Source organism: Strix uralensis, chromosome 8 (genome assembly GCF_047716275.1).
Source record: "Strix uralensis isolate ZFMK-TIS-50842 chromosome 8, bStrUra1, whole genome shotgun sequence".
In the NCBI taxonomy this organism is placed as follows: domain Eukaryota; kingdom Metazoa; phylum Chordata; class Aves; order Strigiformes; family Strigidae; genus Strix; species Strix uralensis.
This window is the reverse complement of record NC_133979.1, coordinates 30,652,949-30,680,450: the sequence shown is the minus strand read 5'-3', so window position 1 is coordinate 30,680,450 and position 27,502 is coordinate 30,652,949. Positions and strand designations below refer to the sequence as shown.

At 56.8% G+C, this 27,502-nt stretch overlaps 2 protein-coding genes across 5 annotated transcripts in view; one reads left to right on the top strand and one right to left on the bottom strand.

Moving 5' to 3' along the window:
- Window positions 1-4,588: 4,588 nt before the first annotated feature.
- Window positions 4,589-16,675, top strand: LHX4 (LIM homeobox 4). Of its 2 annotated transcripts, XM_074877263.1 has the most exons (6): window positions 4,589-4,809; window positions 11,520-11,691; window positions 14,991-15,193; window positions 15,401-15,555; window positions 16,016-16,187; window positions 16,278-16,675. In XM_074877263.1, the coding sequence occupies exons 1-6, from the start codon at window positions 4,734-4,736 to the stop codon at window positions 16,673-16,675; spliced, it is 1,176 nt and encodes a 391-aa protein (XP_074733364.1). In that variant the 5' UTR covers window positions 4,589-4,733. The 2 variants fall into 2 exon arrangements, with proteins under 2 accessions (XP_074733364.1, XP_074733363.1); XM_074877262.1 differs by having other exon boundaries at window positions 4,608-4,809; window positions 14,991-15,555.
- Window positions 16,676-21,129: 4,454 nt separating this feature from the next.
- Window positions 21,130-27,502, bottom strand: part of ACBD6 (acyl-CoA binding domain containing 6) — an 89,992-nt gene continuing 83,619 nt past the window's right edge. For 2 of the 3 annotated variants that reach the window (XM_074876953.1, XM_074876954.1), the window contains exons 7-8: window positions 25,958-25,988; window positions 21,130-21,767 (exon numbers count right to left, since the gene is read on the bottom strand). In XM_074876953.1, coding sequence (XP_074733054.1) covers window positions 21,613-21,767; window positions 25,958-25,988 — 186 coding nt within the window. In that variant the 3' untranslated portion in view covers window positions 21,130-21,612. The remainder of the gene's footprint in view (window positions 21,768-25,957; window positions 25,989-27,502) is intronic. The other variant, XM_074876955.1, reaches the window with a different exon arrangement.

Here is a 27,502-nt window from a genome sequence, read left to right as displayed (position 1 = left end):
GAGGGGGGTGCTGCTCCCGCCCGCCCGCCCCCCCCCCCCCCCCCCCCCGCCGGGTGCCGGTCCTGCCCACCGCTGGGTGATGGATGGGGAAGGTCTCATCGCTGTAGCCCTGCTGCCTCCTTCTCCTTGATTTCCCTGGGGGGTTTATCCCCAACATCAATAACCCCCCGTGTGCCCCCTCCCCGCCAGCTGCTCCCTTGCGGGGGGGACCGAGGCGTTGTGATGAGGGGCTGCCCGCGGTTACCCCCGGCCCCAAAATACCTCGGGGGGGCTGCTGGAACCGGGGATGGGCTGTGGGGGGGTGTTAGGGGGATGCAGCAGGAGGGTGCAGGGGATTAGGGCTGGGGCGGTGGGTGCTGGGGCAGGGGAGGGGGGGTAAACCCAGCAGGGGGTTAGCGGGAAGGCACAGGCAGGGCTGCCCAGATTAACATCCCCGACAGGCCCGCTGGCGAGATTTACAGGGCCAGGGAGCTAAAGCTGCCCTGCACGCAGGAAAAAGAGAGTCCGATAAATAGACTTTCCGTAATCCTGTTTGGTGCAGTCCCAATCCTCCCGGCCCCGGCTCTCCCGGGCTGTGGCACTGGGGGGTGGGGGTGTGTGTCCCCCAGACCTGGGGAACCCCAGTGCGGGGCACAAAGGGGCCAGTGCAGGCAGGAGGGTGCAGCAGGGCTCGGTGCTGCCTGGGGGAGTGTTCCCCACACCATCCCCCTGCATCGTGACTTCAGGGCAGGTCCCCACCCGTCTCCTGGCACACGAGGAGCATCAAACTGTGCCACGGCCATGCTCACGGGTGGGACGGGCTGTCCAGGGGGGACACCGCTCCAAGCCCCCCGAGGTGCCCTCCCCGATGGGGGTTACCCCTTCCTTCCCAGTGCCGCCACAAGCCGGGAAGTCCCCAGGGCTAATTACCCAAATGGCCGCAGGCTGGCGCGAGGCGGCCGCTATTCCCTAATACAATTTACCCTCAAGTGCAATTTAATTTTCCGCGAGGCCGGTGGCCGGCCCCCCACACACCCAGCCACCTTCCCACCCCTTCGGCACTCGCTCCCTCCCGCCTTGCCCCTCTTCCCTTTCCCTCCTCAGCACGGGTAAGAGCCTTTCTTCACCGGCATCCCCCCTCTGCCTGTGCTTGGGCCATAAAATCACTGGGGGTTCATTTAACATCGATTAATTTTCAATTAAAATTAGCAACACTCCATCCGGCAGCGCCTGCGAGGGCAGAGGATTTCTCCGGCTGCTGGTGAGTACCCGGGTCTCGCCGTGCTTGTCCTCGCTCCAGGCCACCCCTGGAATAGGGTGTGTGGGATGGGGGCATGGGTAATTACTGGGGTAATTAAGAAGTGGGGAGCAGTGGGGGCTCGGGGTGCCATGGCTGTTGCTGCCCAGAGGGGAGCTGGCCCCATGCCAAAGGGTGGCTATGGCAGCTTTGGCCCCATAAGGATGCCCCCCCCTGCCTTGGGCTGGGGGAGCTGGTTTCATTAACGTGAGGGGACTCTGGGGGCTGGGCTGAGACCTGGCAAACTCGCTGCATGAGTGGCACAAAGCCCTGCTGTCGGCTGAGCTCCCTGGTACTTCCAAGCCCACTCAGGCTTTGCTGATGGGGGACACAGCTGTGCTCACACCCCCCCCAGACATGGACCAGGTGTGGGTTTTCCTTACGCCCCCCCAATTCTGCCTTGAGACACCCTGTTGCACCTGGGAACAATGCACTGGTGTCCCCCTCAGTGACACGGTGCCCAAACCAGCCCCGACTCCTGCATGCCTGGGACTGGGGCACACCAGGGGAGCCTGGGTCTGTGTCTTGGAGAAGGCTCTGGGGTTTAACTACTTTTTTATTATTAATTAATACCAGCAGGGAAGGTGCGGGAGCACCATCCCAACTCATCGGCAGGTTTTGCATCATCACATCACGCTGCTCAGGTCTTCATCTGGCTGCAGGGCCAGAGGGGGGGGGTCAGGCAACACCAAGGAGGGAGCAGGGCTTCTGTGCGGGGCCAGAGCCCCCCCCCAGACTGCCCCAGAAATTCAACCTGATGAAAATCATGACACTCACCCTTCTGCAGGCTGGTCACCACCGAACCTTAGCTCTGTGTTTTAGCTCTGGGAGGAGGAAAAAGGCTGAGGGGGGGGGGGGAGAATTTCACACCCAGCACATATAACCCCCCCCTCCTCAGGCACCACCAGGACCTGGCAGCATCTTGGGTGGCACAAAGGGGGTTTGCTGGGCAAGCAGCTCGTGTCCACCTGCACCACCCTCTCCTCCCCATATGCTGGGACAACGGGGTGTGCTGGGGAAACCAAACCCAAAATTGACCAACAAAATCCAAAAGCAACCAAAAAACCCCCAAAACAGACCAAAAAGCCACCAACGTGAGCAATAGACAGCGGAAAGGATGGAGGGGGACAAAGCAGTAGTACAAGGCGGAGAAGGGATGAAGGCTCTACTGGGAAGATGTGGCGAGGTGAGAGTGGGCAGGGAGGAAGATGCTGGTGGGTTTTTTTTTAGTGGACACTCATGGTGGCAGCTCGCCCGGCAGCACAACGCTCCCCCAAGGCGAGGGCTCGGTGCTGTGTGACTCCCTTTGCCCGCTCACCGCTGCCGTGAGTGATCCAGAGCGGGGCAGAGGGGGCTGGATCAATCTGGCAAAGCAGAAAAATGAATGAAATTTGAATTCCCCGAGGAGAAGGGGGTGGGGGGAGCTGTTATCCCGGCTGAGAGATAAATCAGTGCTGGAGAGGGCGGGGATGGAGATGACTCCCAGCAGTGGAGGAATAATTAGGGAAATAGGCTGGAAATGCAAAGCGGTGGGACAGGGAGGCCACGGGGCAGTGTCCGCCTGTCCGCCTGTCCGCACGTCTGGCTAAACTTCTTCTGTAATCTGCCTTAGGGACCTGCTTTCCTGTGTCCCCCGGCTGGGAGCCATGCTCCGGGGCTGCCAGCCGGCTGGGGACTGCACGGGGGGACGGTGGCCCCTGCCCCAAGGGGCTGGGGTGCGCAGGTGGCCAGGGGCAGCGGGGGCCTGGACGTGCTTAATGCACTTAAGAGCCGGTGCTTGATTTAGGGGAGAAGGGGAGGGGATGGGAGGGGAGGGGATTCACCTTCCCCATGGTGGGGAGCTGATTTTGGGGCTCGGTGGACTGCAGGCAGGGTGGGGGGGCGCTCACTCCTGCAACACGTGCACACAGGTCTCTGCCCAACGATGCAAGATGAGCTGGCTGGGATAAAATGAAGCTTTGAGGTTAAAAACCAGCAGCTCATTGAAGAACTGTTGTTTTTTCCAAAGGAGCCGTCAGGCTTAATACTTTTCTTAGGTTTTATTACTTTTATTTTTAAACAACATTTTTTTTCCAGTTGCTGGTGTGTCCCACCTGCACATTTGCTGAGGGGTGGGCCAGGTTTTTTCAGGTGGGAAAAGCCTCTTCCTAAGTGACATTTCAGAATAGAAAAGAAGGCAGGGAGCTGAGGGCGGCTGCGCTCTCGGCTGGGCTGAGCATCCTTTCCTCCCCTCCCAGCGCTGCCGTGACTGCTACGGCAGAGGTTCCCCCCGCTCGGGCAGGCTCAGTGTTCCAAGCACCCCTTAGCCAGGCAGAGCAGGACGTCACAGCACATTGGGGCTGTTTGGCACTGTTGTCCCCAAGCGGGTGACACGCTGAGCATCAGGAAGGGCGATGCTCAGGCACCCATTCCCATTAACTGTGGCCGCATTTCGGTGAGCTTCTCTCGGCTCTTTGCCGCCGGGTACCGCCACCTTTCGATGCGTGGGTCGCTCTGGTGCTGCAGGCTGGGTTGCCCCAGGGTTTTCCCGTGGCAAAGGAACTTTCTGGAAGCCGTAGTTGCCCCGAGCCCTTTGCCCAGTGCCTTTGGCATCGCCACCCTTGTGCCACGGCTGCCGGTGGGCCGCCAGGCTGGGCGCACCGCAGCACCGCGGGGTTGGGTGGGCTCTTCCCGTGCCCAGGTGTTGTCCCTGGGGGAGCCACCGTGGGGATGGGCTCCCCCCAGGCAGGGGCGCGTGTCGTGGCCGTGCCCGGCGCTGGGGCTGCCCATGGGGGTTACCAGCCATTCCACTGGGGAATGACTCGCGTTGGTGCGGCGGCAAGGGGACGATGACGCGCCGGTGTCTGTCGGGACCGGGGAAGGTGCCCCAAGGCGGGAGGGGCAGGGCCGGGGCTGGGTGCCCCAAGGGGGGGCTCGCCGCCCGCTCCCGCGAAGCGGGAGAAGGTCCCTGAGCCCCGAAGGCAGAAACCGGGGCCTGGGCTCTTCGCTCTCTCCCACCAACGACACCGCTGGACTGAGCTGCCCGGCACCGGACAGCGCTATGTCGCGACAGCGCCAGTCGCTCGAGGCCGGGCCTGGCCCCGGGGCGCTCCGCGGCCGCAGGGCGCCCCCAGCCCCCGCCCCTTCCCCGCAGGCCCCGCCCCCGCCCCTCAAGCCACGCCCACTCCGCCGTCATGCCCCGCCCCCCTCGGCGCGGGGCGGGCGGCGATTGGCCGCGGGCGGCCCGTCCCGCCCCCGCCCCCCTGCGGGCGGTGACGTCAGGCGCGCTCCCCGCAGGGTGAATGAATGGGAGGCGGGCGGCGCTGGCGGGCACAGCTGCGGCGGCGCGCCCGGGCCGGCACCGGCACCGGCACCGGCACCGGCACCGGCACCGCCTCCCGCCGCGGGGCTCCGCCGGCCCGGGCCGCACCTCTCCCTCCCCTCTTCTCTCCCCTCCGCCGCCCCCCGGGCCAATAAAATGATGCAAAGCTCCGCGCTCGCTGCCGAAGGGGCTGTCAAGGGGCTTCCCGAGATCCTCGGTGTGCCGGTGCAACGTAAGGACGCTTCTTCTCTTCTCCCTCCTTCGCTCCCTGCCGCAAAGGCGGCCCCGGGCCGGCGGGGCAGGGCGGGCAGCGCCCTGCGGGCTGCAGGTGCCTCCCGCTCCCCCTTCGGGCGCGTTTGGGTTTTTTTTCCTTTCCTCCCCGTTATTTCCCCCCCCCCCGTGTCTAGCAGCGTGGAAATCAGGATGGTGCGGAAGGGTGAGGGATGCCCCGGGGCGGGCGGGCGGGCAGCGGCGGGAGCCGTGCGGAGCGCTGCGGGCCCGGCCCCGACGGGGAGGTCGGCGCGGCCGCGGCTCCTCCGGCTCTGCCTGTGCAAGCGCGTGTGCAAGTGCACAGCGCGCCTGTGTGTGTGTGTGTGTACGGGGGGGGGGGGTGCCCCGCTCCCCGCCCGCCCCCGCGCACCCCCCGCCCGCCGCGCGCGACCCCCCCGCTTATATCGTTTATCGCGACAGGCAGCGCCCCACGGGCGAGCGGCGGCGGTGGGAAGGGACCCAGCGGCGTCCGCGCGTGTTACCGGGACGGCGAGCTCGGCTCGGCTCCGCGCGGGGCGATGCCGCCGTGTCTGCGCCTACCCCAAAATCACCGCCCTATCTGTAGGAGCGCATAGACGCGCTGTAGCTACAGGTCGGTGCGAAGGCTCGGGCGGGCTGGGGGGCTGTATATGAGCACGTCCGGGGGGGATGTTTGCACTCACGGGTGCACAGGTGTGTGTGTACACGCGGGTGTACGGACCCCACGGGCGTACGGACCCGAGCGGGTCTCAGCGGGACGCACACGCCGGGGCTGAGCCATCGGGGCCGGCAGCATCCCCGTTTCTATAGGGCCGAGCCCCGCGCGGGGGGAGCCCGTGTGAACGCACACCCCTATTAGTATTAATAATTATTATTATTTCTCTCCGTTTGCAAACGATTCCGGAGAACCGGGACGTCTCTGCGGGCCCGGAGCGGGGGGGAGCCCCCCGAGGGGAGCCGGGCAATGGCCTACCCCACCCCCCGCCCCTTCCGCCCCGGGGCACCCGGAAAGTTGAGGGGAGGGAGCCCCGGCGGGGAACAGGGGGAGACGGGCCTGAGCCCCGGGAGACATTTCGGGGGACACAGAGGGATACCCCGCCACTTCTGGCAGCCAGTCCCCATCCTGCTTTGAGGGGCCTGTCCCCGTTATCCCCCGTTATCTCCCGTTATCCCCCGTTTGGGCCCGGTTGTCCGGCCCTGGGGGGTGCAGGCGGGCCCGTTTAACCGTATTTTACCGCAGCAGAGGGGTAGAAAAATCCCAGCGGGAGCGCTCAGGGATGGCGGGGGTCTGCCACCGACTAACGGCCCCGGTTCCCAGCAGCGGGGCCGCGTTTATGGCCCCGAAGCCCTACTGATTTAAAGCTAAATTAGGTGCCCTGGGGCAGCCATCGCCCCAGCAAAGCCCCCTGGTTTGGCCCTGCCGGGTGCCACCAAACTCTCCTGCCCGTGACATTGGCATTTCTGTCTTAACTGACGTATATTAGGAATTATCAGGAAATAATCCAACCATTCGTTGTTGTTGTTATAATAATAATAATAATTATTATTATTATTATATTTCTTTAAGCTCAAAAATTAGTGGCAGGAACAAAATACGTGAGGGTGGGCTGCTATAAAAGTTTCCATCGCTCTGCAATTTCCCCGCTGCTCCAGCTCTGAGCCCTGCGGCCACTGCGAGCCCCCGGCCATCAGCTCCCGGGGCGTTACAGGTTTGGGGCCTGATCCTGCACCAGTTACACATGTGCACGGCTCCCCGGGGCGAAGGGACCCCCCCCGCCCCCGGTCAAGGGACACCTTCCCAAGGGGGATTCAGCCCCGCTGCCTGCGCCGGGGTCACCCCCCCAGCAGCACCTCCATATTTCATCGGGTGAACGTTGAAAATACGCGACATTTTCATTTCTAATCGGTGTTAAATCGCAGGTTTCCCTCTCTATTTAGCCTCCTTATTTTAGCAGGGGTTGTGTCTTACAGCATCCACTTCAGCGAGGTTTTGGGGAGCCCAGCCTTCCCCCGACAAACCTAGCTACGGCTCAGCCTTGCAGACGGGCTTGTTAAAAAATATAATTCCGTATATTATTTATGAATATTGTTTTGCAAATCTCACCGAAGTAAAAACTTCTGCCAAAGCCTGTGGGAATCGTGCCCGGGTGCCGCCAGCCTCTGGCCAAGGGGCTGGGAGGGGGATTGATTAATCGCCGCTGGGAAAGTCGTTTGCACGCTGCAGAGAAATGAATTGGAGGGGGTTTGGGGTTTATTTGCATGTGATGGAATGAGGTTTCCTCCCCGTAGAAAGTCTTTTCGAGGAGTCCCCGACTTGGTGCTTTCCTTGGAGCGGGTGTTTGGTGCAGGCTCCGGTACCGGGGTACCGGACCGCCTTTGTGCTCCCGTTTTCCACCCGCAGTGTCGAGGCACCCGTTCTGCAGCACCTTCGTCTCCGCGGGTGATGATCCCTTCCCCTTAAAAGCAAGGGAAAAAAAAAGCAAAACAACAACCAGAAAACCCCCAACCCCCCAAAGAAGGGGGTGGTTTGCTTGGCGTGGTGCGGAGCCGGGCTGCGGGGTGCGCATCCCCCCCAGACGCTGCCTCCGCCCTCGGGTTTGAGCTCTGAGGGATTTCTGAGGCCACCCGCGAGTTTGTTCAGTTTCCATATTTTTTTTTTTTTTTTAATTTTATTTTTTTAAATTTTTCCGTCGGGGAGCGATAGGGATGGAAAGATGGACCCGCGGCTAATAAATCACGGCAGCGGCGGCGGCGCTGCCGGCGTGGGGCCAGCCCTCGGCACAGCTCGTCAGGCCACGGCTCGGGTGCCCCGGTGCGTGGCAGGGTGCTGGGGGGGGTGGGGGCGAGGGAGGGGGGATTGCAGGGCTGGTTACGGCTTTTAACGGCATACGGCCAAATCCTGCCCGGGCGGCCGCCGGCGGCAGGCAGGGATGCGCACTTGCTGCGCGGTCCCTCTCCCGGGCACATCACCGGTGGCGGGGGGGGGCGGTTTGCATGGAGGCTGCTGCATCCCTGGAGTGGCCCCCCAGGTCCCTGGGGTGGTGAGGAGGGGGTCGTGGGGCTCTGTGTCTCCCCCCGCCCCAGTCCGCCCGCCGGAGCATCCATCAAACCACCCTGCACGCAGAGCCAGCCCTGAGATGCTGCTGGGCAAACGCAGCCACGCAGCCCATAATGCCATTGATATTATTCCTGTTATATCAAATAATTTAGTTAAAACAAGCGAAATAAATGCGAGGCTTTCCGCAGGCAGGGAGGCAGCGCGGAGCTGGCCCCGGCGCAGCTGCCTCTGTTGCAAAGCACAAAGCAGAGCGCAGGGGCTGTATTTAAGATATTTTTCTCTTTGCGTGTGCTGGGCAAACCGGTGGGTTGACTGGGACACCTCGTGCTACCCCGGCAGCTCCCCCCCCTTTTTATTATTGTTGTTATTATTATTATTCTTTAGTAGAGGGGAGAGCAGCCAAGTCGATGTGAGTTGAGCCCATCGGTGTGCATGCACAGACCCGTGTGCATTTGGTTGGTGCTGTACATCTATGGACAGATCGGAGGGAAAAAATAGGTTTTTTGTTTTTTTAAAAAAAAAATTCTTTGGAAATTTGGAGGAAGATATTATATTATCTGCTGCAGTTGTTTGCTTGTTGAAATTAAGCTGTGTTGCTGCCTTTAAGAAGGAGAAAGCTGTGTTAGCTTGTGCGTGTGTGTACGTACACATGGGAGTACGTGTGTATATGTATTTACAAACACATGTTTATATAAATAACCATTTATATAAAAAAAAAATGTTTTATAAACGTGCATACATGTTTAAAAAATAAATGAGAACGATTTACTTTGCAATACCACCGAATATACCCGCTGTTGGGGCTGATGCCGTGCTGCGTGCCATCCCCTGTGCCAACGGCTTTCACTTTGCTCTGAAATAGGTTTAACAAATGAAACGTGGAAAATGTGGCCAGTGCTGACCTGCAACCGTGGGGCTGTTCTCAGCAGCACCCCGAGGCGGGGAGCGAAGCATCCAGGGGGTTTCAGAGCAAGAAGGAGAAGGGGGACCTATGTAGATAATTTTAAAAAAAAAAAATTATTCTACTGTTGTTAATGCGACACAGGCTTAAATGCCAGCAATAAATACGGTCTGAAGGGCACTGGGATTGTAACTATCCAACCTTGTGAATGATAAAATAAACTGCCTCCACTTGAGACACATGTCAGTACCCTGAAGTATTTTAAAATAATGTTGTTTAAGGCTGTAACAATACAATTTTCTCCTGTGCTCTTTTCCTCTTCCCCCCCTTTTTTCTTTCCTCTTTTTTCTCCTCTTCTTTCCTTCCTCTTCTTCCCTTCTTTCCTTCCTCCCTCATTTTTCTCCCACCTTCTTTCCTTCCTCTTCCCCCCCCCTTTCTTTCTTCGTTTTTCTTACCCTTATTTCCTTGTTTTTCCACTTCTTTATTTCTTTCTTTGTTTTTCTTCCCCTTCTTTTCTTCTTTTTCCCCCCTTTCTTTCCTTTTTTTTTGCCCCCTCTTTTCCTCCCTCTTTTTTCCCCCTAGTTCTTTCTTCTTTTTCCTCCTCCTTCTTTCCTTCCTCTTTTTCTCCCCTATTCTTTCCTTCCCCTTTTTCTCCCCTTCTTTCCTTTCTCTTTTTTCTCCCCTTCTTTCCTTCCTCCTTCTTTTTTCTTCTTCCTCTCTTTTTTCTCCTGCCTTCTTTCCTTCCTCTTTTTTCCTTCTTTCTTTCCTCTTTTTTCTTCCCCTTCTTTCTTTCTGTGTTTTTCTCCCCTTCTTTCTTTCCTTCTTCGTTTTTCTCCCCTTCTTTTCTTCCTTGTTCTTCTCCCCTTCTTTCTTTCATCTTTTTTCTCCCCCTCCTTTCCTCCCTCTTTTCCCCCTATTTCTTTCTTCTTTTTTCTCCTCTTTTCTTTTCTTCCTTTTTTCCTCCCCCTTCTTTCCTTCTTTTTTCTCCCCTTCTTTCTTTCCTCTTTCACCTCCTGTCTTTTCCTTTTTTCCCTCTTCCGTCTTTCCTCTTCCCCCCCCCTTTCCCCCTCTTCTCTCCCTTTTTCCTATTTTCCTTTTTCCTATTTTCCTTTTCCCTTTTTTCCTATTTTCCCTTTTTTCCTATTTTCCCTTTTTTCCTATTTTCCCTTTTCCCTTTTTTCCCTCCCTGGTAGCACCCAAGCTAGGGTACAGAAGGTCCCCCTCTCTCCCAGCCACCGAGCCCCCCAGCACACCCCAGGCCGGGGCAGGGCAGCTCCTGGCGCTCCGGAGCAGGCGGCACCCCTGGGGAGAGCAGGACCCGTGTCTGGGGGGCGGGGGGGGGACAGGTTGCTCCTGCCGTTCCCATCCCTTGCCCCTTGCAGCCCGAGCTGCTGCCCGTGGGGGCTTGTTTTACCGTAGGTTGGTAAAGGAGCCACCCAGCTCGGCTGCTTTAGCTGGGGACAACAGAGTCCCTCCTAAGCCTCCCCAGCACTTGTAGCAGTGTAAAAAAAAAATTCAACACCCCCTCTCCACCCCCCCACCCCTGCTATTTACTGTCAGCCGCTCTCCGGCAGGAGAGGGAGGCAGCCCTTATGCATAAACATCTCTTCTGCTCTTACACTCCAGCTACGGGCATGGTGTTTTTTTCTTTTTTTCCCCCCTAAAATCAATCTTCTTTCATGCGTACATGTCAGCATGATGTGCCGGGCTTTTACCGGGCAATCTTCTCCTGCAGACTTTTACAGCACCTCCCGTTTATTCTGAACTATGGGCAGATAGAGAGAGAGATAAATATCCGGCTTTCCAGATCTCTAGAAGCTGTTCATCTATAGGCAGACATTGTATAGGAGTCTGGATGGCCGGGTATACGTCTTGCCTTAGGAAAAGCCCTCCTTCTCCAAGAACCCTCTCACAGCATGGGTGCTGTAGGGGGGCACCCGATGGGGCTGGACCCGCCACCACTGCTCTCCCCTGCTCACCGCTGCTCGCTGCAGCATGGCTTCGCTTCAGCCCCCCTTTCCCTGCTGTTTCCAGCATCAGGGGTCTGTCACACCCCGGCTGGATGGCAGGAAGCGGGTGGAAATGTGCTCTTCCCATCACGTGAAAACCAGGGGCCTGGGGACCAAGCATGTGTTAGACTGTGGGGGGATGCAAAGTGGCCACCACGGGTGGCTCGTGGTCCTCGGGGTGCAGCGACAGTGGTGGGGAAGAGATATTTGCCCATGTTGAAAAAGCCTCTGTGGGTGGGGTGCAGGTGGTTGGTGTCCTGCACCCCCAGATCACAGTGGGGACCCTGTGGGTGAACCCCTGAGTCACCCCAGCAGCCTGGCCCTTGGGGGAGGGTGGTGGCCACAGGGAGAAACGAGCTGTGTCCCAGGTCAGGGGCTGCAGGATGCCGTCCTGGAGGGAGCGAGGGGCAGGCGGGGAGCATGGCCTGAAAAATAGGGTGCAGAAGGGAAAAAAGCATCGTGTGTGTGTGTGTGTGTGTGTGTGCATGGCAGGGCCATGGGTTTTGCTATCCCGGAGGGTTTTGGTGAAGGTTTGCAAAGGAAGATGTGCTGGGACACCGGCAAGGCAAGGGGTGGCAGCTCATCACCCCGCAAAGCACCAGCACGAGCCACCGCGGGGCTTTGCTAGCCACAGCGGCCAGGTGGGAGCACCGCAGGGGCGAGGGGGCTGCTGTGGCTGACACTGCTCTTCTCTCCATCTCTCTCTCTCTTCCCCCCCTGCCCAGAGATCCCCCAGTGCGCCGGCTGCAACCAGCACATCCTGGACAAGTTCATCCTCAAGGTGCTGGACCGGCACTGGCACAGCTCCTGCCTCAAGTGTGCCGACTGCCAGATGCAGCTGGCCGACCGCTGCTTCTCCCGGGCCGGCAGCGTCTACTGCAAGGAGGACTTTTTCAAGTGAGTACCACCCGGGGGCACAGCCCCCCCCCCCCGAAAGCGGCGTCTCCCCGCCTGTGAAGTAGACACACAACCTATTTTTAAGCGTGATTTCTCTGAAATCTTGATTTTTTGTTGTTGTTGTCGTGGAAATAAAGGAAATGTTGGTGCTTTACAGCTGCCACAGGTTGGATGCTGTTTGTTGGGCTGTAACCTCCTGAAAGCCCCAAATCGCCCTGATGCTCCCGTCCCTCCCCTGTGCTGGTTTTCAACCCCCATGGGATGGGGAGCTGCTCGGCAGCAGCCCGGGCTCCGCTCAGAGCTAGAGGGCAGGAGAAACCCACGCAATGCAGTGGCAGTGCTGCCTGCTCCTGCCCGAGCCTGGGCTTTGCTGATGCCATTTACCTTTGTCTTTTTACCTTTTTTTTTTAAAAAAAAAAAATCCTTTTTTTGCTCCCAGTAGCATGAAAACCTCATTTGATTTTGTTGACAGCTGCCTCCGAGCTCTGTGATGCCCCAGCCTCGGCATTTCCTTGCTCCCGCAGGACAGGACAACCCGTTTCCCATTAAAAATGGACTTTTCAGCAGGGATGCTCTAGTCCCTGGCTGCTGGCGAAATATGATCGTTTTCCCAAGGGATGGCAGAGGGTGTTACACCGGGGCCAGGCACAGCTCTGCTGGCGGTGAATCACCGTGAAGCGGAGGGGTGCTGCTTTACACCTCCTGCGGGGGGGAGGGCCGGATCCTGGCCAGCGGGTGCCTTTTGCTGCCCAGCTGCAGGTGATGAGGCCCAGCTGAAAAGCAGCTGCTGCACCTCGGGGACCAGGACCACCTCCCCGTGCCATCGTCTCCTGCTCATCCCCGGCTGCACCGGCTCTCCCCATCACCCCCCAGCCGCTGGCTCACCGGCTAAACCAACCGATGGCAATTACTCCCATGCTAAGCCCTGGGCAGGACTTTCCCTGCCTGCCCATCCCCGGGCTCTCAGGCCTCCTACGTGCCCACCCTCCAGCTATCAGGGACAAAGATGCAGCTTGAATTTCTCCTTCCCAGCTAGGGAGCGTGCGACGGTCAAAGCAGCCGCTACAGCCTGGGTAATAACACTTCACTTCTGATATTTTCCACCCTATTAATCTCCAAGTCATTTAAATAGTCGCCCAAAAGGTGCAGGTAATCAATGTTAATTAGAGTTGAAAGATCAGCGACTTTCTTAGATGAGGTCCTGCCTGGATTATTTGGTGCCAATCAATAGCATCTCAGCGTTCGCTCGGGCTCTCGCCTCACCTTTATTTCAACCGCTCATTGATTTTGGGATAGATAACCTGCAGAGGACGTGAGGATTTAAGGCCAACTTCAGAAACAGGTTTGCAATTCAGAAGCTGCTTCCGAAAAGCCCAGATTTTTTGATTTTCATCTTTTTTTCCTTCTCCCAAATCACTGCTCTTGGTCCCAGGCCTCAGACAGCTCTGTCCTGGGTCCGGCCATCCCCAGGTGGTGTGGAAAAACCTCGGGATGCTGGTAGGGGGGAGTGTAAAATGGCTTTAAGTGTTCTTTGAGGGGGGGTGTGGACGGACAGAGGGGCGAGGGGGGCTGCAAAGCATGCACTGGCTCAGCCTTGGGCACAGAGAAGCATCGTTTGTCTGTCTGTCCTATCCCTCCCTCCCTCCCACTCCTCCCTCCCTTCATCCCTCCCTCCATCTCCCATCCCATCCCTCCCTCCCTCCCAGCTGACTCCAGGAGAGCTGAGGTCTCCCCAGCAGATGTCAGGGGACTCTCCCTTTAGGATACAAGCCCAGAAAATGAGACAAAACAGGTTTTCCCTCCTCACCTTCTGCTTCCAACACCCCTGTGGGCAGCTGTTGAAATCACACCAGTGCCACTCCTGCCCGGTGCCCACTGCCTGTCCCTGGGTGACACCAGTGTGGCTTGGGGACAGTCTTGGGGACCCAGCTTTGGTGGCTGTGCCCTGGATTTCTGGACGGTGTGAGGGCACAGGCAGCCATGGGGCTTGCAGAGTGATTTTGCATGATCAGGGGATGTTCAGCCCTCGGGGGAGCAGTGGAGGGTGCCTATACTCCCTGGACACCCCAGAATGCCACCGTGCACCCCTGTAGCCTTGGGGCTGTGGGCCAAAGGGCTTGGTTTTTCCTGGGCTGCCTCCTTTGAAGCAGAGAGGGCTGTTCAAGGTGTAGGGAACAGATTCATTCTGATGGCCTTGCTGTCCGGGCTGCTGCTGCAACTCCAGGATGGCTCCGTGGGGTCCCAGTGCCCTGCTGATGGGGTGTTTAGGGGTGCTGGGGGGGAGCAGGGGAGACCCAGCAGAGCGCTTGCGGTGCTGGTGGGAGGCAGGGATCTGACCCATGGCAATCCCACATGGCTGATGCTGAAAACCCCAGTGGCAACGTCACTTATTTTTGATGTTCTCCCGTGCTGCCACCACCTCGTGGCACGTGTTGCCCTCACGCCCTTAATTTAATTTACAGTGGGTGTTACCTGGGTGTTATCCAGGTGTTATGTGGGTGTTATCCAGGTGTTATTTGGGTGTTAGCCTTCATGTCTGTGTCGGGCAACTGCACCCTGCCACAGCCTGGGGTGCACACACACGGGTGCAGCAGAGCACCTGCCATCTGTGGGGGCTGCTGGGTGAGACACATAATCCTTGCACGCTCCTTGCACACTCCTTGTATGATCCTTGCATTCTCCTGCCTCACTACTTTCTTGCAGGCACCGTCCACACTTCTTGCACCATTCTCACATGGTCCTTGTGTGCTTCTTCCACTCTCCTGGCACCATTCTTACATGCTCCTTCCCCGTTTCCTGTCCCATTCTTGCACGCTCCTTGCATGCTGCTTCCACACTTCTCGCACGCTCCTTGCACACTCCTTGCACGCTCCTTGCAGCCATGCTGTGAGCTTGCTTGGGCCTATGCCTAATCCAAGCCAGCACACCCAATGCAGCCGTCGGGCTGTCATTACAGTGTAAGAGCCCCATCATTCTGCATTAATCTGGGATTCATCATGCTAGCAGGGTGGTGTAATTAATTTATTTGGTATTAACGTGGATGAAATATGTACTGTCCTTGCAGGGGAAATTCAGGCAGCCTATAAGCATTAGTTAAAAGAACCATTAAAATCAAACCTTCCTCAGCTCCATTAGGCTGGTCTTTCACACTGAAGAAGATAAACCCCTGCCGTGTGAAGTGTCATGCATAATTAGGTTGATCGCTGGTTTAAACTCTGCCCTGTCTCCTGGTCCCCACCCCATCTCCGGCCAAAGCCCACCTCACGGTGGGGCTCAGGGTCTCCCGCTTCTCCTTTCAGGCGTTTTGGGACCAAATGCACGGCGTGCCAGCAGGGCATCCCCCCCACCCAGGTGGTCCGCAAAGCCCAGGACTTCGTCTACCACCTCCACTGCTTCGCCTGCATCATCTGCAGCCGGCAGCTGGCCACGGGCGACGAGTTCTACCTGATGGAGGACGGGCGGCTGGTCTGCAAGGAGGACTACGAGACTGCCAAGCAGAACGGTAGGCACCCCGAAAGGCCTGCGAGGCAGGGCCTCACACTGAAGGGTGGCCGTGGGTCACATCGCCAGCATTGTACCTGCGGGAGGGTGTTGCTGAGGGCTCTGGGGCAGCTGGTTCTGGGGAGCTTTTCCCCAGTGGCGTGGGTTGGCAGTTCGGGGTTGCTCATGCTGCTGCGGTCGGGGCTGGTACCGGCTCCTTTGCTTGCAGATGACTCCGAGGCGGGTGCTAAGCGGCCCCGGACCACCATCACGGCCAAGCAGCTGGAGACGCTGAAGAACGCCTACAAAAACTCCCCCAAACCCGCCCGGCACGTGCGGGAGCAGCTCTCCTCCGAGACGGGGCTTGACATGAGGGTGGTGCAGGTGAGGCCATGGGGATGCCCCTCTCCACCCTGCCCCTAGCGAAGGGGGACACAGGGCTCGCACTGGGGGGTTTCAGGGGTGCCAGGGTGCTGGGGTGCAAGGGTGCCAGGCTTCAGGGGAGGCAGGAGTGGCAGGGGTATTGGAGTGACATGGGTGCCCAGGAGCTGGGGTGCTGGGTTTCAGAGGTGCTGGATTGCAGGGGTGCTGGGTTGCCGGGGTGTGTGGGAGCTGGGTTGCACAGGTGCTGGTGTACTGGGTTACAGGAGTGCTGGGTTGCACTGGTGCTGGCATGCTGGGTTGCAGGGGTGCTGGGTGGCAGTGGTGCATGGATGTTGACATGCTGGGATGTCGGGGTGCCAGGATGCTGCCTTACAGGGGTGCTGGTATGCCAAGTTGCAGCTGCTGGCGTACAGGGGTGCCAGGGTGCCGTGGTGCCATCGACATCCCTGTTTCTCCCCAGGTGTGGTTCCAGAACCGCCGGGCCAAGGAGAAGCGGCTGAAGAAGGACGCGGGGCGGCATCGCTGGGGGCAGTTTTACAAAAGCGTCAAGCGGAGCCGTGGGGGCAGCAAGCTGGAGAAGGAGAGCTCGGCCGAGGACTGCGGCGTCAGCGACAGCGAGCTCAGCTTCCGCGGTGAGCGGGACGCCGGCGCAGGGCGGGGGGGCCGCGGGGCTCCCCCCTGCGCTGACCCCCCGCCTCTGCTCTCCCTCCTCTCCCCGGCAGAAGACCAGATCCTCTCCGAGCTCGGCCACACCAACAGGGTTTACGGCACCGTGGGGGACGTGGCGGGCGGACAGTTGCTGAACGGCAGCTTCTCCATGGAGGGGACGGGACAGTCGTACCAGGACTTGCGGGACGGCAGTCCCTACGGCCTCCCCCAGTCGCCGTCCTCCATCTCCTCCCTGCCGTCCCACCCGCCCTTGCTGAACGGGCTGGACTACGCCATGGACGGCAGCCTGGGGCTGGTGGCCCACGGGGCGCAGGGGGTGAGTCAGACGCTGCGGGCCATGGCCGGGGGGGGCCCCACCTCTGACATCTCCACGGGGAGCAGCGTCGGGTACCCAGACTTTCCCACCAGCCCGGCCTCCTGGCTGGACGACATGGATCACCCCCCTTTCTAAACGCCGCTCGCCCCCCCGCCCCGGCCCCCCTCGCTCCCCCCCACAGCCCGCAAGCGCAGCACCGAGGGCGCCCGCCGGCGGTTGACCTTTCCAGGATTTCCCATGGGAATCGGCCCCGGAGGGCTGGAGGGAAGGGGGGGGCACGGCATCGGCGATGACCGGGGGCCGCTGTGCCTGGGGCGGGGGGCACGGATGCCTTTGGGTGTAAGCACAAGAGAGGTGTCGGCACATGGGACGCACGGCGAGGACGCTGGCGCAGGGCTGGGGCACGGCGGGATGTGCGACGGCGCGAGCGGCGGGAGGGAAGGACAATCAGAGATGGCAGCGTCCGCCCTGGCACCCGCGCCAGCCCCGCACCCCTCCTGCCCAGCACCGCTGCTATTTTCAAGAGTTATTTTTCGATATGGAGTTGAAACGTGACTCGGCGCTGCCCAGAGCCTCATCGGAAAGAAAAGTCTATATTGTAAAAGGGTTTATTTTAGCGAGGCCGGGGACCTGCCCAGGCAGGGCCGTTGCCCCGCTGCCCGGGGATGATGCTGCCCGCTCTGGGTGCGGAGGGACCGGAGATGTTGTGCGGTGGCTGCGGGGACATGATTTATCCCTGGGCGTGCAGGAGTGCTTACGGTGCATCACTGTGGGTTTTACCTTGGTCGTGTGGCAGGGAGGAATTAAAAAAGAAAAAAAAAAAACAAAGCTTGCAACCTGGGATGCCCAAGGGCCAAGCTGGGCTGTGGCTGGGCCAGCTGGGATGCTCCGGGCTGGATACTCTGAGGGTATTGCAAAAAGTTCCCTCCCAAAAGAGAGGAAAAGGGACATTTCATCAGCTGCAGAAGCACCCACATGGTGGGGAGCAGCGGGGATTGGGGTGTGAGGCCCTTCCCTGGCATCAGCCACCCACCTCCTCCAGTGGCATGGGGCTGACGGGCCCAAGGGTGGGTGCAGGCAGCCGGGGAGGACCTGGGCACACCCCGCGAGCCCCATGGGGTCTGCTCCTGGCCGGGCTCACCCCTTTCTCAAAACCCACATCCCTGGGCTTGCAATGGCCACCTGCTCACTTGCCCCGGCACAGCCCTCGCCAGGCTGGAGGCATTCAGCCTGATGGGTAAAATCCAGCTCCATGCTTGCTGCTCAGGGTGCCCAGCTCTGCCCTGGCCTCGTGGGGATGCCCTGGCCGTGGGGTCCCTGCCATCCCCCCTCGCTCTGGGGTGATGCTGATGATCCCAGATGCCCTTCAGGGAAGGCTGGTGGTGGATCTGGTTAGCTGGCTGCCACCAGAGGCTGGGGGGCTCCGAAAGCAAAGGGTCAAAAACAATAAAAAAATTGAAAAAAAAAAAAGCCACACAAGAAAGCACATCACTGGTATGTCCCTGTCCCTCCTTGCCCCCCCAGCTGGGTGTGCTGGTGCTGCAGGAGTTGCCTCAGCTGCATCCATGTGCCTCCCCTCTCCAAGCCTTGGGTGCTGCTTTGTGCCAAGCCCCCGGCCTCACCGGGCACTGCGGGCAGCTGGTGGGGAGGGGGACAGGGGGAGCCGTGCCCGCTGCTCTCCATCCCCCTTCTTTGACAAGGCCAAACACCCCTTCCCCTCGCTGTGTAAATTTTGTACAGTTCCAGAAAGTGAGAGTCTTGTTTCCTGGGGGAATAAAATAAAACCCAACAAAAATAATAATAAAAAGATTTCAAAGAATAAAACCTTATTTATTGCCATGTCTTTGAGGAAAAAGGACACCCCCCACCCCCCCCACCCCCAATCCTCCTGAATTTGGGCCCGGGGCGTTGCTTTTGTACCCTGCCTCCTGTGCGTTGGCATGAGATGTGTTCGGTCACCCCTCGCCTGGAGGGAAAGCGATGTCAAATAAACTCGGGATGCTCTTTAGCAGCTGCTGTCTTTGGGATTTTCTTCCTCAACGGGAGGGCAGCGACCGCCATCGGCATCGCCTGCTCCAGCACCGTTGGCTGTTTGGGGGTCGGGATACCCTGGGTTTTGTCTGGATGGAGGAGCTGGCATCCCTGGATGGGACAAGTGACACCGGTCAGCGTGGCTTGGCTTTTTGCGGGCACGGAGAGGTGGGTGGGCATCTCCATCCCTGCCACATGGCACCCCGAGATGCCTGCAGCTTTCCTGCCAACACGCAGCGATAGTGGTGGGTGCCCGTGGTCCACCACCATCGCCTGGCTGTATCACCACAGCACTCAGAGGGCACAGGTGAGATGGAAAAGCCATGTCGTGGAGGGTCCAAGCCCCTTCACGGGCACCGGTGTGTTGGCTTTCTATATTTTAATCATTTTAACATTTAATGCTTCTCAATTAAAGTGATTTCCTGGAGTAGATGCCAAGCTTAGGGCGAATGCACATTAACCACTTTCTGTATCGGTAGTTAAAGGCACCGAGGGATTTAAACAGCAATCCGCAAGGCTGCTGGGGAAAGGTTTGGCTGAATAAAGCAGATTATAAACAATAATATATGTCTTTCTCTTTTTTCCCCCCCACCCTCAGCCCTGCTTTTTTTTTTTTTTTTTTTTTTTTTTGGAAAGGCTCCAACCTCACAAACAGACCTAAAGTGCTATAAACATCTCCAGGGCTGAGTGCTCAGCCCCCAAATGTTCTCTCTGAAAGCACAGGCATTGCAGCTACTGCTGTTCATCCCCGCTTTAAGAGAGATTTTTTTATGACCCGACGTGTCCATCAAGCCAAGCAGTGGCTGTGCATTATGGCACTGTGCAAGGGTGGCCGTGCTTGTCCCTAACCTTGATGCCACCACATCTCCATCCCGAAGCCAGCGGAGCAGCTCCGTGCGGAGCACCCCAACATTGGGGGGTTGGCATCTTTGTTTCATCCGCATCCGGATGCAAAAGCCATGGGTGTTGCCATCAGCACCTGTTGCATTTTGACCGTGTGCTGTGGCTGTGATGAGACCTGCCTGCGGGTCCTCTTGGCAGTGTGAGGAAGAGAAGCCACTGTGGGTCCTGCTGCACTGCTTCCATCAAAAAAGCATCGCCCCGCAGGGACTAGCAGGGATCCTAAATGTTAAAACCTGGCATTTGCTGCACAGCATTGATGTTTATCAGCAGCTTGCTTCATGCATCTCTGCATCCAAGCTCCCTGCCTGCCCCTTGTCACGACTGGGCGGTGAAAGCGTCCCCCAACACAGCGGGGCCGGTGCGTGCGTGGTGGCTGCAAACAGATATACAAGATGTATTTTATTTTTGCCATCCATGCTCCAGCTAGGAAGGCAGTTTCTTTGGGATGTTCACAGGGAGCAGGCTTAGAGCTCAAGTTTCCTTCTGACTTCAGAAAAAGCCCTGAAGTCTGGTTGGTTTTTTTCCCCAAAAGCACAGAGATCACCGCTGCAGCTCCCCAGCCCATCAAACCCCTCCAATATTAAAGGAAAATAAGTTGATGTGGTCAATATAAGGGCCCATACAGCCTGTTAACTTGCCCAAGCCATTTCGTCCCCACCCCTGAGCCTGCCCCGTGCCTTGTGCGTGTGGTGCTTCAGCTGCTGGCAGCGTTCAAGCCAGCACAGCAAACTCCGTCAGCGTTAGCAAAAGCTGGCAGGAGCTGGTAGCTGCTGTGAGGGGCCAAAAGCTACACGTGCCTCCTGCCCAGCCAGTCCTTAGTGGAGGGAATGTTCCCACTTATTTTCCTGAGGCTGGGTGCACTGCAGAAAGGACTCGATGGCACGTAGCTTCCCATCACACCGATGGAGATTTCCTGCGCTCCCCTCAGGCTGTAAATCTCCTTGCCCTGGGAAGAGCAAGTGGCAGGGCAATGCCCAGCAGGGAAGCCATGGCCTCCTCTCGCCGTGTACACCCACCCCAGGCCTAGCCGGGCCCACGCAGCAGCCAGGAATTAGGCTGAAGCACAAGACCAGCCCTGGCAGCTCCCCTGGACCACGGCTGACCCGGCACAGCCCAGCGGGCATCCCGGTGAGGATGCAGAAAGCCCTGCACCCACCCCACCTCACTCCAGCACCCAAGGCATCGTCTTGAGGCACGTCCTTCCCGCTTTCTGAGTACTCAGCCAGCTGAGAGGACCATGAATTGTCCAGGACAGGCTCACAGGGGTGACAGGCTGAGCACAGGGTGAGTCTATGCCCAGCTCTTACAAAACCCCAGCCCTGAACAAGCCACCCTGGGGACCAACATACAACAGGTGGACCTGGAGCTGCTGATGGAGGTGGCGTTTTTAACACCATTTAATTCAGCAAAGCAGTTGTGTGACGTGGTGAAAAGTCCTGTCAGCTCGGGGAGGTTGGTTAGCCATAAAGGATCTGTCTTACGTAAGTTAGGTGACAACTAGAGGGATGGACAGACAGCTGTACTTTTGTGGCCCTTACTCCCCAGGGCGAGAGCTTGAGCAGTGCTTTCCAAGGGCTATGATGGCACTGAGCTGCCTCCTGTCCTTACTGCTTCCAAGGAATCAAGTCATTCCCTGAAAGACAAACATGCAGAGGCACTGTCCCAACACTGTGCTTTTATTTATAGTATTTTGTTTGGACCCGGGGAAAAAAAAAACCAAAGCAAAACTCAACCCGAATGGGAGAGAGGAGCATCCCACCTGGCCCAGCAGCCCTCCCCTCCCCACAGAGGAGCCGACCAGTCAGCACACGCTGCTCTGGTGAGACCTCCAATGCAATACTTGCATTTAATACATTAAAACGATCTTGGGGCCTTCTCCAGGCCCTCTGTCCCCTCCCTTGCTCCCTCCCCGCCCCCCCCCCCCCCACTGATAAATGCCAGAGCATGCAAAACCCTGATCCCATCCTGCCCAGGATACATGCTCGGCCAGCCAGCCCTCGTGCTGGAGAGCCCACCCAGACCCTGTGCTCTAAAAGCTCCCCTTCGAACCCCCAAGGCATTTTGGAGGGCAGCGGGGGGAAGAGAAGGGACGTTATTGCGGCGCGTGTCTGTCCTCCCCGCCGTGCGTTGCCGCGGGGTTAGGTCTTGCCAGTGGTGTGCTGCTGCAGAGCCGACGTGATGGCTTTACAGTCTGTCACCTCCTCTGGCAGGCAGCCCTCCTGGTCCCGGAGCGTGGGGTCGGCTCCCGACTTCAGCAGCAGCTCCACGATGTCCAAAAACTCGCAGGCGGCAGCTGGAAGGAGAAAAGGGAAGGGTGAGTCTGGGGAAGCCCACCCGAGGCGGCGGTGATGGGTGTTTCTGGAGCAGTGCTGTAGCTGGTGACTGCCCACGTGTGTGCCAGAGGGAGGAAATGCCGTGTCAGCACCTGGCCAGGCGGAGCAGATCGTTTTTCGGGGAAGTGTTCGGTACTCAATGTATTGCAGGTCTTTGGATTTAATAGTGCAAAGGAGAAAGACAAGAGTGAAAGCAATGAAAAGCCAGAAGTCCTGAGGGGGTGTTGCTGGTGCAGCTGCCACCCCAGAGCCACGGAGACGCCGGGAGCTGGGCAGTTTGCAGGGCATCACCCGGGACGATGCACAGGGTGTCTGGGCACAGCTCGGCCAACACTCTGTGTCCAGGACTGCAGCCAGACCCCGCGATGGGCCCCAGAGTGCTACTGCAACACCCCAGAGAGCCCCGAAGTGCCACCTGGGAAAGCCTGCCCTGCCAGCTTTTGTACCCAGAATTTATAACGCATTTATCATTCATAACATATTTATAAACGCCGTGCCCCTCACCTGCCTCCTGACCCTCGCAGGGCTCCACAGGCAGCACGTCCCAGACAGGACATCGTCAGTACTGCCTCACTCCTGGCTTTCACCATCATTTCTCCTTGCAGGAAATGCAGATGGCTTTTAGCTGCTGGTCGGCCCTTCCCTGAGCATCAGCCCCAGGGAAAGGTGAGCATGCCCACAGACAGCCAGTAACAGCACATCGCTGTTATTTCTAACTCACACCTCTGCTAGCAACTATTTTTTCAACCCCAATTTACCCTGCCAAGACAGAATCAAGTTTGACCTGAGCTCTTCTCTGTCCCAAGGATGAAACAGCCTGGCAGCTTTCAGCTCCCCCTCCAACCTCGCCTAAGGATGTAAAAAAAAAGCACCAGGCAAAAACTGAAAACTCTTAACACTGAAGAGCTGAGCTTGGCCGATACCAGCAGAAGTCCCAGTGCCTGGATGTTCCCGTAAATCCGTGCAACGCAGATCCTAGTGAAGCCAAAAACTGCCTCAGCCCCCATCTGCCTTAAGAGACGGTGAACCGGCAGCTTCCTCTTGCATTGGTAGTGATTGGTTTTAATTATATTTCAGGCGCTTTTACAACGTAACCGACCAACTCTTTTTTTGCTGTTAAATGTAGTAATTAGAGTGTCTTTTGCATTACTCTGCAGTTTTCTACTGACCCAAAGGGACAAGCAGCAATGTTTAATTAAAATAAATTTGATGTGTGATTGGAGCTTATACAGAAAAAGACAAAAAATGGGGAAGAAATGGGGGAAGGGGTTGGTGAGGAAGCAGTTGGTGGTGTGGGTAAGGCTGAGTTGAAGGGCTGGGGGGCACATCCCGGGGTGACAGCACAGCACCCCTGCAGAAAGCAGACTTGCAGGGGTGCCAAGGAAGCTGCAGTGGCAGCTCTTGGGGCCGAGGAGCTGGTGCCCACATGGGGAAAGGTGACTTCCTCATCCAGTGTCACCGGCGGGCACAGCCTGTGTCCTCGAGTGGGCCGGGGACGTCCCTGGGGATGAGCACAGCTGCTGGATTTATCGCACCCTGGGACCCCCGATTTGTCAAGGGCCGGAGTGGCAGCCCTGACACTGGCACGGGTGAAGATGAATTTCCATTCAGCGCAGTTCGCCTTCTGACTCCATTAATCCTCAGGGTTCAGATGATGAATTTCTTTTCTTTTTCTTTTTTTTTTTTTTTATTATTTATTTTCCCTCCAGCATCCCCTCCCACTGCCCTGCCACAGCACAGAAAGAGCCGAACAGATGGTGCTTTGCAGGGAAGCCAGAGCACCCATGAGGATACAGAGCCTGCCCACTCCGTGGCCACGTGGCCACCAGTGCTCGGAGAAGCCTTGATTTCCTCTGGGAGAGGCAGCGGCAATGATTTTAGTATTCCCAGCGGGTGGGTGGATGGATGGATGGAGAGGAGCTGACGACTAGCGGGGAGACCGTGCTCATGCCCATCAACACGGCACCGACCGCTGCTGGCAGTCCGGAGGAGAGTGGGTCCGGCGGTGGCTCCCACCGGTGAGCCGGTGCCTTTGGACCATGCTGCCAGCTGGCCTCCACTTAACCTCCGATTAAACCCGGGGTCGGCGCCGATCGGAAGGAGGCAGGATTTATAACCCACAGCAGGATGCAGTTTGACACCGGCTGTAATCAGGGGAGCTGTCACCACAAGGACAGCTGTCAGGCCATGCCGGCTCATAAAAAGGGATAGAGACACCCTAAAAGCAGTGGCTGCCTTGTTGGTCCTGCTGATGGGATTTAACCCTTCCCTGAACAGCTCCTAACAAAAGGGAAGGCCTTGTAAAGGCACTGCTCTGCTCAGCACCACCAGTTTTCACACGAGCTCTCATGTCTCTGCTGCAATTAACGGCTTGGTTATGAAGTGCTGACCGAGATGGTATTGGGAGATTTTCAGTGAGTTCTAGTTTCAGGCCAATAGCCACTTGAATCAAAACCATTCCCTCGTTTAACAAGCTGTTTTCAGGATCGGGGTGATTTATGACCAGATCAGTTAAGCAAGGGAATGAGGACAGCCTGGGTGCAGCGCCAGTCGCAGGGACAGCGGGGCACCTGCGGGCACACCGGACCTGTGTGCCCTTGACCCAGAGAGGCCTCCCCAAAGATGATGTACAGGGAGGGGAGGTGGGATAATACTCCACGGAAAGAAAAAATTTTAACACTTAAAACATTCAGGAAAAAAATCCCTGGTAAACTGTCATTATTGAAACATCTGAGCTGGCAGGGTGGATCGGAGAAACCACTTCTGAAATAATGTTAATACATCGCTTATGTTTGTCTGCTTGTGTTAACCAACCTGCTTCAGCCACCAGCCAGAGGGATCCACCTGCACATAGTTTACACTGAGGGGATGCACCCACCCTCTACTTTCACATACTGAACTTGCTTGAAGCAGGTGCTCTTGGAAAATGCATATGCTGTGCCTTTGTACAACCTACTATAATCCACTGTGCATCCCTCGGCAGGCAGATGTCAATGCTGGAGAGGGGAACAGGGCACAGCATCTCCCCAGGAGAGAGAAAGCCCAACCTGTGGAATGATCTGGGCAGAGAAAGGCAAGGCGGCATTGAGCGCTGTCGTTCTGCAGACACTGCAGCACTAAGCAACAGATTTGCTACTTCAGTCAGAAGGATAAGAATTTGAAAAATAAAGCGTTCTACAGGAAAGATGAGATGGGGAGAAATCATACGTTATTGTAATTACAGTCTCAGTTCAGGGGCCCTGGAATCTGGTAGTTTAGATCCAGATCCAAATGCTGTGCCTTGGACTGATGGTCTGCAAAGCAATTTTGCCATCCTCATAATGTCCTTGTGGAGAGATCAGAAAGAGAGAAAAAGACACAAACACTTCAGAATGACAAGTATGCTCTTAATTACACAGTGACAGGCATCGAGAGAGAGTATAAGGTAAGAACTGGTATGTCTTAATTTTGGAAAAAATGATGATACAGATTAAATCAATACTCTTTTCCTATTGCCCACACATCAGCACCACATGTGCCACTTTAGTCTCTACTTTTCTCATTTGGAGAGAGAACAATTTTTCAATTAAAAGGATTGTTACAAAACCATATCTAATTAGCATGTAATTATAGGAGGGACACAAACTGTAACTTTGCTCTGTTGGTTTTGGTAGTAGAGAAGCTGCTGCTTTCTCAGCTGCGATCCAACAGGTTTGTCACCAGGATGAGTGGAGGTGAAGATCATCTTGCTAGTCCCCGTCCCCTCATCTGCATAGCCTGTTAAAGCTGTGCAGATCCTCCTCTCAATCCCCTGATGGCTAAGGGACTTAGCATCCCCTAACCAGAGCCACTCCTGGGTCTGCAGGTAGCACAACTGCATGTACATGAGTACACAGGAAAAACTCTGCAGAAAGTGCATCATGAATTGGGGAAAAAGGAAGGCTTTAAGGTGAAATCTGCAGAGGAGAATGAAGGGAGGACAGCAGTCTTCCCCACTGCTTCTCCCAGGGCTCCTATTCATACTGTGCTGGGATTTGCCGGTGGAGGTAGCCACTGGTTAATCAAACCCAGCTTCCCTGCTCATATTTCTGCTGAAATTTGCTTTCTGTACGTAGGCCAGCTGCAAACCCATCCTGTTAAGAGGGAACAACCAAGCCGAAAGGCAGCTTACCATAATGGAGTGCAGTCTGGCCTTCCCCGTCCTGAAAAAGAGAGAAAAAGAGAGAGAGAGACTTGATTGTGGAGGTATAAGTAACGTCGTGGGGATACAAGTAAATCCCAGATTTAAATAAATAAGCTGAATCACAGCAATGTTTTAATTGACTAGCTAAACAGCCCAGGACACCCAGCTACCTGGCAGTTAGGCTTTGAATCATCATCCACCATCAATCCATATTGATGGATAATCAATATCTATCCACCCGTAAGAGTGCGTGGATCATGTCATGACATGAGTATAATTCAGTTCATAGCGTTATCACTTCTGGCCCATAAAAATGAAAGATTTCAATCCTATGCCCTTACTTTGGGACCCTCACTAATCCTGATGCTTTAGTGCAAGATGCTTCCGTGCAAGCCCAGCCTTGGCCAGCTACTCGAGAGAAGTGTGAAGCACCAGGACACTGGCACAGCTCAGCACGCAGCGCTCTTCAGCATGAGAGTGCACAGGGGAAAAAAACCTCCACTTTTCTTCCACCTGAATAAATCTTAGGTCCCTGCTTTTCAGAATTCAGGTCTGGCCAAAGGTGGACCCAAAGCCCAAGTAAGTTTTGTAGGGCTGCTGGCGTCCTTGCCGCACGAGGGTGAGGAAAGGGCTACACACAGTGCTCGGGAATGAGAGCTGGTTGCCAAACTCATCCTTGTGAAACACCTGCAGTGCCAGAGCGAAGAAAACCACATGACTTGAAGACGTTGGCACACAGCTCCCTCTTCAAGCGAACATGTACGCCACTGCATCAGCTGCAATGGTTTGGGAAGTGTGTCCCCTTCCCAGACTCGGCAAGCATGGGCAGGGCTTTGCCGGTGAGCGGTCGGTGCTCATGTGGCATGTTCAGCAGTACAAACCCAAGAACAGGTGAAATAACAGAAGAGAAGAATTACTGGCCCCTCTGCTTTCACTATCCCACCAGGATTAGCCTCTAATTCAGTTCTTTGCCTCCTTAATTTATTTGCATCTGTTTATGGAGACTTAAGTTTTTAATTACCATCATCTTTGGGATTAAGGTGCAAATTCTACAGCCTGCCGTGGATTCTGGAGCAGGCGAAAGGGAAAAGAACAGGAAGACAGGTAGAAATCCCACCCGTAGAGGTTTGGAGACTTCTGGTTTCCCAGCTTGTTATTCTGTTTGATATTAACCCTGTTCAGCTGAGGAAGTAGGAATGACTTGTGTTTCAGGGTGGGAGGTGCTACGCTTTGCTCTGGGACACCTCACCAACACGGCAACAACCACACGACCAACAGGGATAAAAGAGAAAAGCCAGATGTAACAGGCATTTGCTGCCTAACCAGCCATCTCACATCTTTGCTGGGGAAAATGTGGGGGGTGAGATTTCTTCTTCCATGTGCCGCTATGCCCTATTCATGGCACTCTCGCCAGCGTTTGGAGGCGTCTCATTTCAGGAGCCTATTTCTGCCCAAATTGCGGGCAGCTTAATGCAAACGGGTGTCATTAGAAGATAACACAAACCAAACAACTGAAGGAATCAAGGACGGCAT

Excerpts from the sequence above, each read along its gene's own strand:
- LHX4 (XM_074877262.1), top strand. The coding sequence starts at position 4,734 with ATGATGCAAAGCTCCGCGCTCGCTGCCGAAGGGGCTGTCAAGGGGCTT. Across the intron at positions 4,810-11,519 it reads CCTCGGTGTGCCGGTGCAAC|AGATCCCCCAGTGCGCCGGC; the intron begins GTAAGGACGCTT and ends CCCCCTGCCCAG. Across the intron at positions 15,556-16,015 it reads TTGACATGAGGGTGGTGCAG|GTGTGGTTCCAGAACCGCCG; the intron begins GTGAGGCCATGG and ends GTTTCTCCCCAG.